Source organism: Microtus pennsylvanicus, chromosome 4 (assembly GCF_037038515.1).
Source record: "Microtus pennsylvanicus isolate mMicPen1 chromosome 4, mMicPen1.hap1, whole genome shotgun sequence".
NCBI lineage: Eukaryota > Metazoa > Chordata > Mammalia > Rodentia > Cricetidae > Microtus > Microtus pennsylvanicus.
Genome location: NC_134582.1, coordinates 121,545,839 through 121,558,337, shown reverse-complemented (window position 1 = coordinate 121,558,337; position 12,499 = coordinate 121,545,839). Strand labels below are relative to the sequence as shown.

At 41.5% G+C, this 12,499-nt stretch overlaps 1 protein-coding gene across 2 annotated transcripts in view; it reads right to left on the bottom strand.

Moving 5' to 3' along the window:
- Nucleotides 1–791: 791 nt before the first annotated feature.
- The window catches only part of Net1 (neuroepithelial cell transforming 1), a 41,642-nt gene continuing 29,934 nt past the window's right edge, over nucleotides 792–12,499 (bottom strand). The window contains exons 1-10 of one of the 2 annotated variants that reach the window (XM_075970306.1): nucleotides 11,151–11,406; nucleotides 6,851–6,958; nucleotides 6,322–6,489; nucleotides 5,935–5,997; nucleotides 5,558–5,654; nucleotides 5,343–5,419; nucleotides 4,541–4,798; nucleotides 4,061–4,231; nucleotides 3,003–3,189; nucleotides 792–2,661 (exon numbers count right to left, since the gene is read on the bottom strand). In XM_075970306.1, coding sequence (XP_075826421.1) covers nucleotides 2,261–2,661; nucleotides 3,003–3,189; nucleotides 4,061–4,231; nucleotides 4,541–4,798; nucleotides 5,343–5,419; nucleotides 5,558–5,654; nucleotides 5,935–5,997; nucleotides 6,322–6,489; nucleotides 6,851–6,958; nucleotides 11,151–11,243 — 1,623 coding nt within the window. In that variant the 5' untranslated portion in view covers nucleotides 11,244–11,406 and the 3' untranslated portion in view covers nucleotides 792–2,260. Of the gene's footprint in view, nucleotides 2,662–3,002; nucleotides 3,190–4,060; nucleotides 4,232–4,540; nucleotides 4,799–5,342; nucleotides 5,420–5,557; nucleotides 5,655–5,934; nucleotides 5,998–6,321; nucleotides 6,490–6,850; nucleotides 6,959–11,150; nucleotides 11,407–12,499 lie in introns of those variants that run through there. The other variant, XM_075970305.1, reaches the window with a different exon arrangement.

Genomic DNA, 12,499 nt, shown 5'->3' with positions numbered 1-12,499 from the left:
TCGGAAAACCATCACATATACTTGAATGAAAATGCCCTTATATAACCAAAAAATCCACGGCCAGCTCCCTCTTCCAGCATCTGGATCTAGTGAAATGATGCGAGCGAGGCCTAGTCACTCTTATTTCTTAAAGCATCCCTGACTGCTGGTGATGCTCAGACAAGTCTGAGGACTGAGCCGAGGTCACTTGAATGTCGCCCAACAGAGGAGCCGCTCCTGAAGAATCCTCAGCTCCTGTTATTACTGTTTATTTTCTCCCGTGAGAGAAGCAAAGCAAGACACCTTTAGATAAAACATCACTCCATTTACACCATCTAAACCACTTGCTTCTCTAACTCCGGAAGCTGAACAAGGCCACTGTGACAGTAATTAAACTCCAGATACTCTAGATGGGACCAGTGCCTTGCTTTTGGGTGTTGCAGATCCCACACAGGTGTAAGAGACATATCTGAATTTGAATTTCCACAGTGAGGAAGCTGAGAAACCTAGACATCAGAATCTGGGCTTAATCAAATTAATGAAGACATTGCTCTTTGCTTTACTACTATATCCAGAAGATGTCAGCTGTCTGCAATACAATGGTGACTTCTGATTCCACCGTGTCCTTTAAGATCACAGGGCTCACAAGATTTCAGACTATTGTCCTTTCTTACTTATCAATGAATTTCAAAAGGGTAAATTATTTGGGATTTCCTTAACCATTCTAAGGTTTGCACGACCTACCCCCCCAAGCTAAATCATCAAGTTCCAGAGGATGCCCCACCCCACAAATATCAACCAGGCAAGAAATGTTTTGGGTTATTATGTGTGTGCTTTTTTTAATTGTATAATTCATTTATACAAAGAAATCATTTGATTGTTCTATTTACAGCCTTTTCCAATTTTCATTTTCACTGGAGATATATTTCACAGAATGGTTAACGATGACTTGAACTGATCGCCAGTTTAAATCTGGGCTTACATGGGACCTCAGTCCTCCTCCCTCAAAAGCATGACCACATTTCTAATACAAACATTTTGCAGTGAAGAATTACTACCTTCTTTTTGAAACGAAGAAATCCAACCAGAATTAACCTAACATAGTCAAATTTCCAACACGTTTTACGGTTTCTTTTCAAATTCAGTATTTGCAGGTATGAGAAACCAAAGCAAATACAGTTCGCGCCCCCTCTGGCCTTCTACAACTTCCTACACACCCTCAGGTCACTTTTCCTGTCACCCTCTGCTCCTCTGGCCCAGCCAGACATTTTGCTTTAGACGAACTCCTCTTTCCCTTCCCTTCTCTTCACTATTCCAGTCTCCTGCCTTCTCCTGCTTTCCACACAACACGAAACTTTCACCAAAGTCCTTCTTGTGGTTCCTCTCAGCAGTCTGGAGTACACCAAGTCACCCCATGGGTCTTTACTACCCTGACATGATACATTGTAAGAACTGTACTTTTCTTAATTGGCTCAACATTATGGCTTGGTTTCATTTAGTAAAATTGATTACACACACACACACACACACACACACACACACACACACACACACTTTAATCAGAAAGAAAAACTTTAAGGACATGCCATTTTTTAAAAAGGCATCAACGTAAAAAAATAAAAGCAAATACTAAAAACTACTTTACAATAAAAAAATTAAATAGTTGGCAGAATAAATGAATGAGAACTGAGGAATGTGAGGTGAGAACCTGACACAAGGCATTCCAGTTGACAAAACGGAAAACACACCAAGCTTGGTGACTGCTTTCCAAGGAAGCAGTGCTTCACTGTAAATGTGGAAATATTTCAAACTCAAAAATCTTCCATGTAGATTGTAGGTGTCATTATTAAAGTTTCATTCATCATTTGAGGTTTAACAAGGAACACTGATAGAATTTCAGCATTTACAAAACTAAGTTTGGCAAACACTGTAAATATCACATTTGGTTGCAATTGGGAAGTCAAGGTGAACCCAGAGTCAGGACAACACTGGTTTCATATATATTTCTTCTGATAAAAAATACCAGGTTGGTATGTTCCAAATAATCCATGAAAACACCTCTTTAAAGTCTGCAATTTAACAGTAATCTGTATATCTTTAGCTGCCATTAACAACGACAATGACAATAACAAGGGGGAGGGAGGGGGAGAGAGTAAGAGAGAGAGAGAATCCCAAACCATGAACACATTAAGCTGGTACAGAGTAACCCTAGGATGCTCCCATTACAAGAAAAAACTGTACAAATTTATAAATAAACAGCCTTCCGCCAGAGAACACACATTTACACCAGAGTCTCTTTCCTGTTGCCACCTGACTGGGCTTTGTCCCTTGCTCTTCGCAAGCCAGGCTGTGCTCGGTGTGCCTTCCCGCTCTTGGTGTCTCCTGTCTGCACACTGGAGCCACATTCCAGCGCACCTTCACTGTCTACCTGCATGAGCCCCGGAACCACGGACGACCTTCGCTGGGCTTGGAGATTCCCAGCTGGGGGGTTGTTCTCCTCACACTCTTCATGCAGCTCTGGCAAGCCCTGCAGCTCTAGGGGGCTGGCAGCCCGCTGGAAAGGGGCCATGGCAGAGCGAATACAGTTGAACCATTGCTGCTTATGGAACACGTCATTGGCCTGTAGTGTGTGGGACTGGCCTGGACAGGGGTCTTGGAAGCGGACTCTAAAGATATTTTTAGCTGAAAGGAGAAAAAAGGAATCAAGATTAAAAAAGTGGTCATATAATCTAAGGAAAGTTCTAGTATTTATGTGACACACACTCTTAAGATGGCCACTAGCCAGAGGTCCCTGACCAAGTTCAATTTTGTGTCAGTACATAACTGGGGAACGAGTTTATTCTTATACTTAAGGATCAAGACTAACTTCATTTGGGTACATTCGTTTCTTCTCATTACTGTTGTTTTCGAGATGGGGCTCTCTGTAACCCAGAATGGCTTCAAATGGGCGGTAATTCTACTTTAGCCCTTTTCTCCCCACCCAATCTGGGTCCTTTGTGAACTTTCTAGAACTTATATCTTACCTTTGTCTGAGTTGCCAAAAGCCCCTCGGAAGGAACCACCCATGCGCACATCTCCATCCTGCAGGTCTTCCAGCACCAGCTCCTGCACAGGGATTGGCTGCCGGTAAACCTGGTAGGAGTGACGCTCATTTCGTGTGACAGGCCGAGTCAAAACCAAGATGTCTTGAAACAGGAAAATGTACAGTTTCTGCAGAAATGAAGAAAAAACCCAAACTTCCTAAGTAAGGAACTTGATTGTTAAAGAACTGGATTTGACATTTAGAGTTCTGATTTTCCTTTATAAATGGCATCATAAAATAGTGGTCTCAAGGCCATGTGGGTTTTGCTTGGAGCATTAAACTTCAGGCTACCTGACGGTCTTTTCTTTCATTGGGCCACACTGACCAGGTTAGGCAACAGCTGAGTAAACACGATGTATTGCCAAGACCTGCAAATCAGCAGGAACAGGTTTGAAACTCCAGTACTGTCCGCATGCTGCTACAGTGTTCATGGTTCATCTGTCTACACAAGCCTAAGTCTGTTCAGAACAATTAGGCCCTAGGATAGAAATCAGATAGGCTGGATTTCAACTTGTTCTTGTTCTTAAACAGCCCCAACTTATACATACAACACTGGGAAGTACATATAAAACAAAAATACCATTCCTGACACCTATCCAGAAGATTCTTTTGTAATTAATATTTAAAAAATAAAATTGCTTTATTTAATTTGCTGCAGAATTTCAGAGTTAAAACCACTAACACCACTATAAAAGATCCATTTCCTGAGGTGTGTGTTTATGAAACATTAACAGGAGACCCCAGCCACACACATTGGTTTACAGTTCACAACTGGATATGAATGACTACTTGCCGAGGTGTTTAAGTATTATTTTATTCTTATTTATTCAGAAACCAAATGCTTGCTTTACCAAAGCTGGTCACATAAACAAACAGCAACCTTCTTGCGAGCAGTGGGCTTATTTTTACAAACTTGCTTCATAATTTTGTGCGGGAAATTAAGCAGGCTGGGAAAAGGGAAGTAATGGCTTCCTTCTGGTTCGTATTCTAAGCACTCACATGGCCACTTTTATTCTTCAGCTCCCCATGGCACAGCAGCACTTTGCTCGCTTCGATCCTGGGGTCCTTCTGCTTCTCGTCCAGGTATTCCAGCTTGTCGATGTAATACTGACACTCGGATTCACCTTTCTTCAAGTTGATGTCAGAAAGAACTCCTTGTATTATCAATACCTAAAAATGATAAGAAAACAAAGCAGATGGAACAGCTGCTGCATGTCAACCTCCCTCCCTCCAGAGAAAATATTCACAAAGGACGGAATCTAAGGCCTGAATGGATCCTAGAAATCAGCCCAGCCAGTGTCTACATTATACACGCAAGGATTCAGTCCCAGCCACACTGAGGGACTACTCCACGGCCTCTGGACAGTGGAAGGAACAAGATTCAAGCCCAGTCTCTTGATGACATGAGAACTGAGAGGATCATGCTATGCTTTTCTAAGGTGATTGATGCCAAACTTGGAATACTTGTTTATTACTTACTGCTTCCTCCAGCAGCTGAACATCTGGGTGGTCTTTTGCCGTGTGTCTAAGGATTTCTTTTAACAGTAAAGGGTATTTGACAAGGCGACTTCGAGGGATATCCAGGAAACTCCAAAGGTCTAGTTTTCGACTGAAGGGAGACTCCAGACAGCGCTGGAGGAAGTCCTGGACTCTTGGGTCTTGTTTCTTCTGATCCAGAAGAGCCTTGGCTGCCAGCTGGTTACTACAGTAGCCTTTGTAGGCATTCAGGCCTGGTAACTAGAGATTACAAACAAAGCACAACACAACGCTGCTATGACTGGTGCATGAGCAAACGATGAGCACAACCCACAACAGACAGCACAGCTACACGTGTGTTTCACAGGTCAACTGAAGATCAATGACTCTACTTCCCCGCCTCACTAAGATGTCAGCTATTTGTGCTCCCAGACACCCGAGCTGCTTCTATCACAAGCCTCACAATCCTGACACCCCATGCCTGCTCCTTCTCCTGTGCAGTCATAAACATAGAAACAGCCTTCATTTCTGAGTCCCCAGGAATTCTCCTTCAACAGCAGGCACTCAGGCATGTACATGAGAGACTGTAACAGCTGACGCATAGCATTATGAGAATTCTGCTTAATCAAGGACGTTATTTGTAAGCAGGTCTGTAACACAATCAAGCTCTGTATTTTTTACAAGATTATAAGCTCGTATCATCACAACTTTGCTGGAGTCTGGTGTTTCATAGTTTTTAGAATCTAGTGGAGTAACATCCCAGGCTGCAGCATGTCCTGTTACATATGATGACCTGCTGACATACCCAGTTCACAAGAATGTGACCGATCTGTTCCACTGTCCCATCAGGCTTGGTTGCTTCTCCTATTCTTGCCAACAAATCTGAAAAGTGTACAAGAGCAAAAAGAGCAATGATATGCTTACTGAAAAAGAACTGGTAAGTACCACATTATTATTAACTTAAAATTACATGTGTTTAGTTCCAGTCAGAGACAAATGGAAACTAAGAGCAAAGCTGACCTTCATGCAGAGGTATGTAAGCGTCCAGATCACCAAATATATGTGTGAGTTCCTCTTCTGACATGATAGACAACTTTAACATGGGATCATGGTAGGCCTATTAGAGGGAAAGAAAGCATCACGTAAGAATGGGCAACCTGTCCTTGAGTACACCCTAGTAACTACATAGCAACGACATAGTTTTGGAGAGACTTCAGTTATGTTCATCCCTAAAGGCTTACTAGAGGTCACATTTGAAAAGCTGTGTTTCAATCTCAAGTCAGAGATGTATTCAGCAGTAAAATGCTTTTACTTTCCACTTTAAAGGTTAAGAAACCACCCTCTAGAAGCTGTGAAATGTCATTTGTAAGACTGGCACATGTCAAATGTCTACTGACCTTCCTAGCAAGCTTGAGGTCCTCGATTAAGTCCTGTTCGCCTCGGGACAATTCATATATTGCCTAAAAACATCCAGAAACACAAGAAGTCAGAAATGAAAATGATGTAATTAATATTTACAGTGCTTGATGTTTTAAACAGCTCTTTTAAAGAGACCTGGTCTGAAAATAATAGTTCAAGATGGACTCTCAAGTAAATTTGCATTTTTTTCTATCATTTACTCATCAGAGTTGCTGTTACAAATTGTTACAGACTGGGTGGCTATGAACAGTTGCTTAAATAAGAAAATTAGCTTCTATTTCTTCTGGCAAGACATTCATTTAAAAACTTTTTTCTTTCTTGGTGTAACTCAGTAAACACGGTTTGGGTACTGAGTGCCAGCATACCTCCTGACGTTTGATCTCTCGAGTGGTCAGGGACTCCTTCATACTGATGTCTAGCATCTCCGACCATAGCACACTACTTCTTCTCTTGGTGGGTGTTGGGACCGTAGACCTGCTGAATGACTTCTGGGCAGAGGCTGGGGATCTATGGTCACCACGAAGGGTAAATGACTTAAAAGAGGCAAATGAAAAAGAAAATGAGATTTGGAGGCTACAACAATTATCCTATATTAAATAAAAAACACATTATAACAAATTAAAACACATTTTTTTGAGAATATTTCAATATGTAAAGCAATCATTTAAGTTTTAATCTAACAGGCAAAACTACTTATCAACTCCAGTTAGTTTTGGGGAATTAAAATGGTCTAAGAGGAGCCTTTGACAAAGGATCCAAGTGAACAGAGCTTATACAAACACTGCTCTGGTAAGATGTATAACAACGCAAACATGTTTGTACAGCTCAAAGGAAAACAAATTGTAGGCGTCTATAAAAAGCGTCCTAAGCACACTCTTCCTCTCTCCTTTTTACCTGTATGGTTTGACCAAAGCGCCTGACTGCTCCATTTCTGACGGGAGAGATTAAGTTTGCCAAGGATGTGACCCGAGCTAGAGGCCGAACTCTTTTATTGCTTGGTTCCTGGGAAAACAAAACAGATTACAATAAATATGTGTTGAGGTGTAATGGTTTCATACAAGCCCAGACAAAATTAAACCCTCTTACAAAACAGTGTTTGTATAAGACAGGGAGACAGGGAACTACAAAAATGACTGTTGTTCTTCATGTTAAACTAGAACAATACCAAATAACAACAGCTTAAGAAAACCAATGTCTCATCCCTGTCCCAGTATTGTATGATTCCATTCTTAACTACTTTAGCTGGAGGATCACCTTTAAACATGTCTGACACTGAATTAGGTCAAAGAATGCTCACGCCCAGGCAGAGGGGAGGTTCAAAGGACTCCTAGGTTTGGACAGGCCTAGAATCCTGGCTCCAGCTCTTGTAATGGCCCAGCCAGAGCCTCGCTTGTCTGGGCTAAGAACCAGCAAAGCCTTTAAAGTATCGCATAGCAAATATGCATTAATATTCATAGATTTCTAAACTTCACAAAGTTAGTGTGAGACACAAGGGACATATCATCAGATGACTTTAGACAGTCACGGAAATAAGGAACTCCCAATAAGGGGATCTGCAGGGGGAGCATACATTGTTTGCATATGGGACCTTTTAAGTGTCACACAAGATAAAATAATTTTGATGAGAGTTCAGAAGGATAATTTAAAATTATATTAAGATCACCAAGGCCAGGCATGGTGGCGTACACCTTTAACTCTAACACTTGGGAGGTAGACTCGGGTAGATCTCTTTGAGTTCAAGGCAAATTTGGTTTACAAAGAGAGTTGTAGGCTAGCAGGGTTAGAGACCCTGCCTCAAAAAGAGACCATCATTAAATTAAAAAGTATAAAAATAACCCTATAATGTAAGAATAAACTGGGAGAAAAGTTTGAAAGTAGGTAGGAGCTTAAATGACTCAAACAGCCCAAGCGGCATGTGGGCACACACACAAAAAGCAACGCCAATGACAGAAGAGACTTCAAAGGGAATTCAACTTTGGAGGCTTTAAGAGACAGAGTTGGAAACCACTCCCTCCCTCCTCCAAATACTAACTGCGAAGCAAAATGTAAACGATAAAACCACGATGAGCTGAGAAAGAAGCCTTTGAGACGTGTAGTGAAACGGCACACGCCGCATGACGGAGGCATGTGTGAATGTCTGCAGCACACATCTGCGCTGACTGAGTGACACACGCGTGTGCAGGGGCAGCTTGAGGCATTCCTTTCCATTTAGTAAAGACAGCACAAAGAGTCTCCTGTTTGAATGGAGATAGAATTACCTCACAAAGCAAGATATGCCAACATTAACCAGACACAAAGCAGCTGCCACGACTCTCTTGTGCTTTGGGAAGCAGAGGTTAGCACCTCTTCCCTGTTCAAAGCATAAAAATTTCACTTCCCAGTAAATCACCAAATCTTTAATTTCCAGTGGAAGGTCCTTAGAAAGGTGCACCTCCCAGGGAGTCAGAAAGTAAAAGTCAGTGTAACAAAGAGGAAAGGGATTTTTGATATTATAGTACTAAATAAAATTACTGATAGATTCTTGTCTTTATAAGACTAGTTATTGTAAAACTACTAATTTCTTAGTAATGAAAAGTTCTATCATGTTTAAAGTGAAGGAGGCATAATTATGATTATTACTGTGCTGAGGACTAACCCAGGCCCCTGTGAGTGTCAGGCAGACATCCTCTCACTAGAGACTTAGAGCATTTAGACTTAGGTAACAACATGTTGATTGATGTAAAAGCACATTTATAGTTTACAATTTATACAGATTTCGCTCATGCATTCCTTTAGGCTAAACATATTCAGAGTTCTTTAAAACTAGGTACAATCTCTCTTCTTTATAAAGGATGTCATTATTCAGTCTGTAAAGTCCAAAATGATTCATAAGGAAGTATATTATACTTGGTGGGTTTGGACAGATTGCCAAGAGTTCTAGAAAACCTGGCCTAGCCTGGGTGACCTGAGAAAAAACAAAACAAAATAAAACATGCAAACAAAAATGGCAAACATGGTGGAACAACCACTTGGGGACTCCTACTCAAATAAAAAAAAAAACTTTAATGAAAGGTAAAGTGTAACACTGGAAATGGCCTACTGTTAAGTTTCAGGATACAGATACTGTTTGAAGAAAAGAGCATACATAAGAGTTTTTGTGGAGAAGTGAAATGGATTAGGCACTCAAGAGTCACCACAACAGCAGGGACAAAAATCCCTATCTTTAGGAACATGGGTTATAACGTGAACTGTGTAAATCACAAGCAAAAGTAGTTTTTCTTCTACAGGTCCAAGAGAACCACTTTAGTTATATGCATTTATTAAGGACATGAACATCTGTATTATAAGTGTTGTTAAACCCACATTCACCTCTCCCTATAGACAGGACCCAGCAGGGACATCTGGAGGTGATAAAAGTGCACACCCACAGGCACCCACACATAGGGACACACAGACACACCCACACCCACAACTCCAAAGGCAAGGCTTAATTATATAATGGTGATGACGACTTGCTTGGAGTGCTGGAAGCTCATTACAGCAAACATAAACAGCTTAAAGACATCCATGGACACTGACACCATACACTGTCCCCTCAAAACAAGCAGCAAATCTGGGAACCTAAGAGTGTTAAGGAGGCTTACCCTCAAGGAACTTCCGTGGGCAACCTTTTATGAGGGCTAAGTTCACTTGGAAGGGAAAAACACTGCTCTCAGAAGTCTATTCTGTTTACGCAGGTTAATCTTTAACCAACTATCTAGTTTAGACAGCCAGAGAAATCTGCCTGACCCTGGGCTTTTAAGTTACTGATTTTCACAATTCACCTCCACTCACTTTATGCGCTAAAATATTTTCTGAGTGTCTATAAACAGAAAATGAAGTCTCCTTTAAAGTCTGACTGGGATGTATCTCTATAAACACTGCAGCCTGGATGAAACCCTTTGTGAAGTGGGCTTTTGTAAAGTTTTTTACCTAATGATGCCATTACTGGGCATATTTTAGAGCCAAATAAAACTTAAGAATGTATCTCGCTTTATTCCTTTAGGATTGCTTATACATAATTTCTCATTTGACAAGAACTTTAAAACCAGAAAAAGAATAAAAAAAAGTTTTTTTTTTTTTGAGAAAGATGAAGCCAACATTTGATCACACAGCATCCTCTCTTTACACTCAAGTCATTAAGGCTGTGTTGACAGTTCTAAAGTCTGAACCCCATCCCTGGTGATCTTAATGCTTCAATTAAAGGGGCGAGGAGAACACTGCGTCTCACTAACCAAAAGGCTCATCCTTGATGGCCCAAAAGATAGCTACTTTGTGTATTTCCAGTCATGGCCTTGTAAGAAGCACATTCTCTTCCAAGAAAATGCTTATTCATCTTATAAAACCTAAGTACAATCCAGAACCAAATAACAAAACTCACTATCAGCCCCCAAATAAAGCCATTTTCTGAAGATGGTAGTTTAATACCCCAAATGTATGTATAACAAACAGCTTCCCTGAGACCCGAAACAAACTGCTCATGCTTCAAATGGACAATTACATCTATTTTGGCAAAAAAACATCACTGCCATTAAGAGATTTGTTTAGTTGAACCCATAACCATTTCTACCACGTAAGTGAGCAGGCAGCAGGACACTGAGAGACACAATCAACTGCTAAGATTACATAAAATGCGTAGGATAACTTTTTTCATAAACGTTCATAGAGACTTTTGAAAGTCAAAATGATTTCAAAGCAAGGCAGGCTGAGCGTCAGGGTTCCACTGGCTTGAATCTTCTTTCAGAAGAAGAAGGGCACAGGGCAAACTGAACTAAGTACGTGTGGAAAGGAAAAGGAACATGAATCCCGGGTCAGGCTTTACTCACTTGTCCACCAGCGTCGAGAGGAAAATATTCTTATTTTTACTTTCTCCCCTAAAGCGGTCCCTTAGACTTAGTAATGTAAGTTAAAAACAAAGACCACTCATAAAAACACAGCCATATCAAACATGAGAAATGTTTACTCAGCGACGTATATGTATTTTAAATCTTCTTTGTATGTAAGCAGTACACAATCTAGCGATGTTACATACAAAAAAGCTGCCTAAACATAGACCACAGTTCCTAAACACATTTCAGGCTTGCTTAAAAAGTTACACATTTTAAGATTTAATACAATTAAAAGTTTAAAGTAAAATTTTAAAGTCTTAGAAGTTTTGCAGATCTGTTTTTCTTACCTCCTGCTCCCTGAAGGGCTGGTTATTAACATCCAGGACTCGGATGGTCCTTTTAATGGGCAGAAGACCTCCGATCTCATCATGAGCCACCATGCTTTACAAGCGTCCCTTCAAACCTTTCGGGTTAGTCCCCCTGAGAGTCAGCCCCGCAGGGCAGTACCTCCAAGGCGCCCGGGCTTTTCTTCCCAGTGCTCAGCCTGGCCCGGCAGCCATGCGCCCATGCCTCCTACCCGCGGTGGAGCTCCGTGCTTCTGCTAAGGCAGCGAGCACGCACGCAGACCTCAGGACTCCGGGGCGGGGCCAGGCGCCACGTGACTCCAGATAACTGCCAGAGGGGCGCACCTAGGCTGCTGCCTGAGCCACGCAGGTTGCTTTGACTCAAAAAGGCCCTGGAACTTTTTGTTCTGGAAGAGCTGAAGCCCACAGGAGACCTAGGAACCTACCTCAGTTACTTCTCTAGCACTGTTACAGACAGGGACACTCTTCCCTAAAACTAATGCCTTGGAAAAAAACTAAGTACAGATTAAAAAATTATGTAGCAAAGAGTTCTGGGTTTAAAAACTATGTAGTAAAGAGTCTAATTTCCCAGCAGTGCAGGCATATGAGCAACTGTAAAACTACCCGCTTCTTAGAACACGGTTCCCATGGTGGTCAGCGGGAGGGAGCATGGGGGGAAAGAGTAATGGGAGAGGAAAGTATGAAAATATCACAGTGAATCCGTTACTTTGTGCAAAGAAAGTCAACTGAAAACTGAAGTAGTTCCTGCCCCCACCCTGCCCCCCAGGGCTGACACGGGCGTAAATACAGCGGACACTCCCAGTTCACACTATTCCTGCTGGAATGCCCCGGTCCTGGGGATACTGGGTCAGTTAAGATTTTCAGGTTCAGAATGTCTATCACAAGACATTTGTTTGTTTCAAAAATTTTAAGAACTTGGTGTGAGAGATTTTTATTTTTCCTAAACTTATCTTGATGTGGCTCTAATAGTGCCAAAAGAACCATACAAAGCCTTGCATTTGATAAGGGCCCCTTGGAGATGAGGTCACACAGGAGAGGCAAGGCTCTGACTTTGCAAAGACTTTCCTTTACGGAAGGGCAACATTTCTCAAGGTTGGTCCTAAGATGAAGGAGACTTTCTTGTGTACTTGCTTTGCAGAGCAGGCTCATCCTAACAGCGTGCTAATATCACATGCTAGCAATCTGCAAAGCTATTTTTCTTAGTATTTACAAGCGTAAAATAAGCTTGTGTGAAAAAGGCACTATTCTAGATACTTGGGTGATAAATATATGCTTTGTAGCTGAGATCCCACTGTGTAAAGGCAAAAGGCAGGTCGCATGAAGAGGGATGG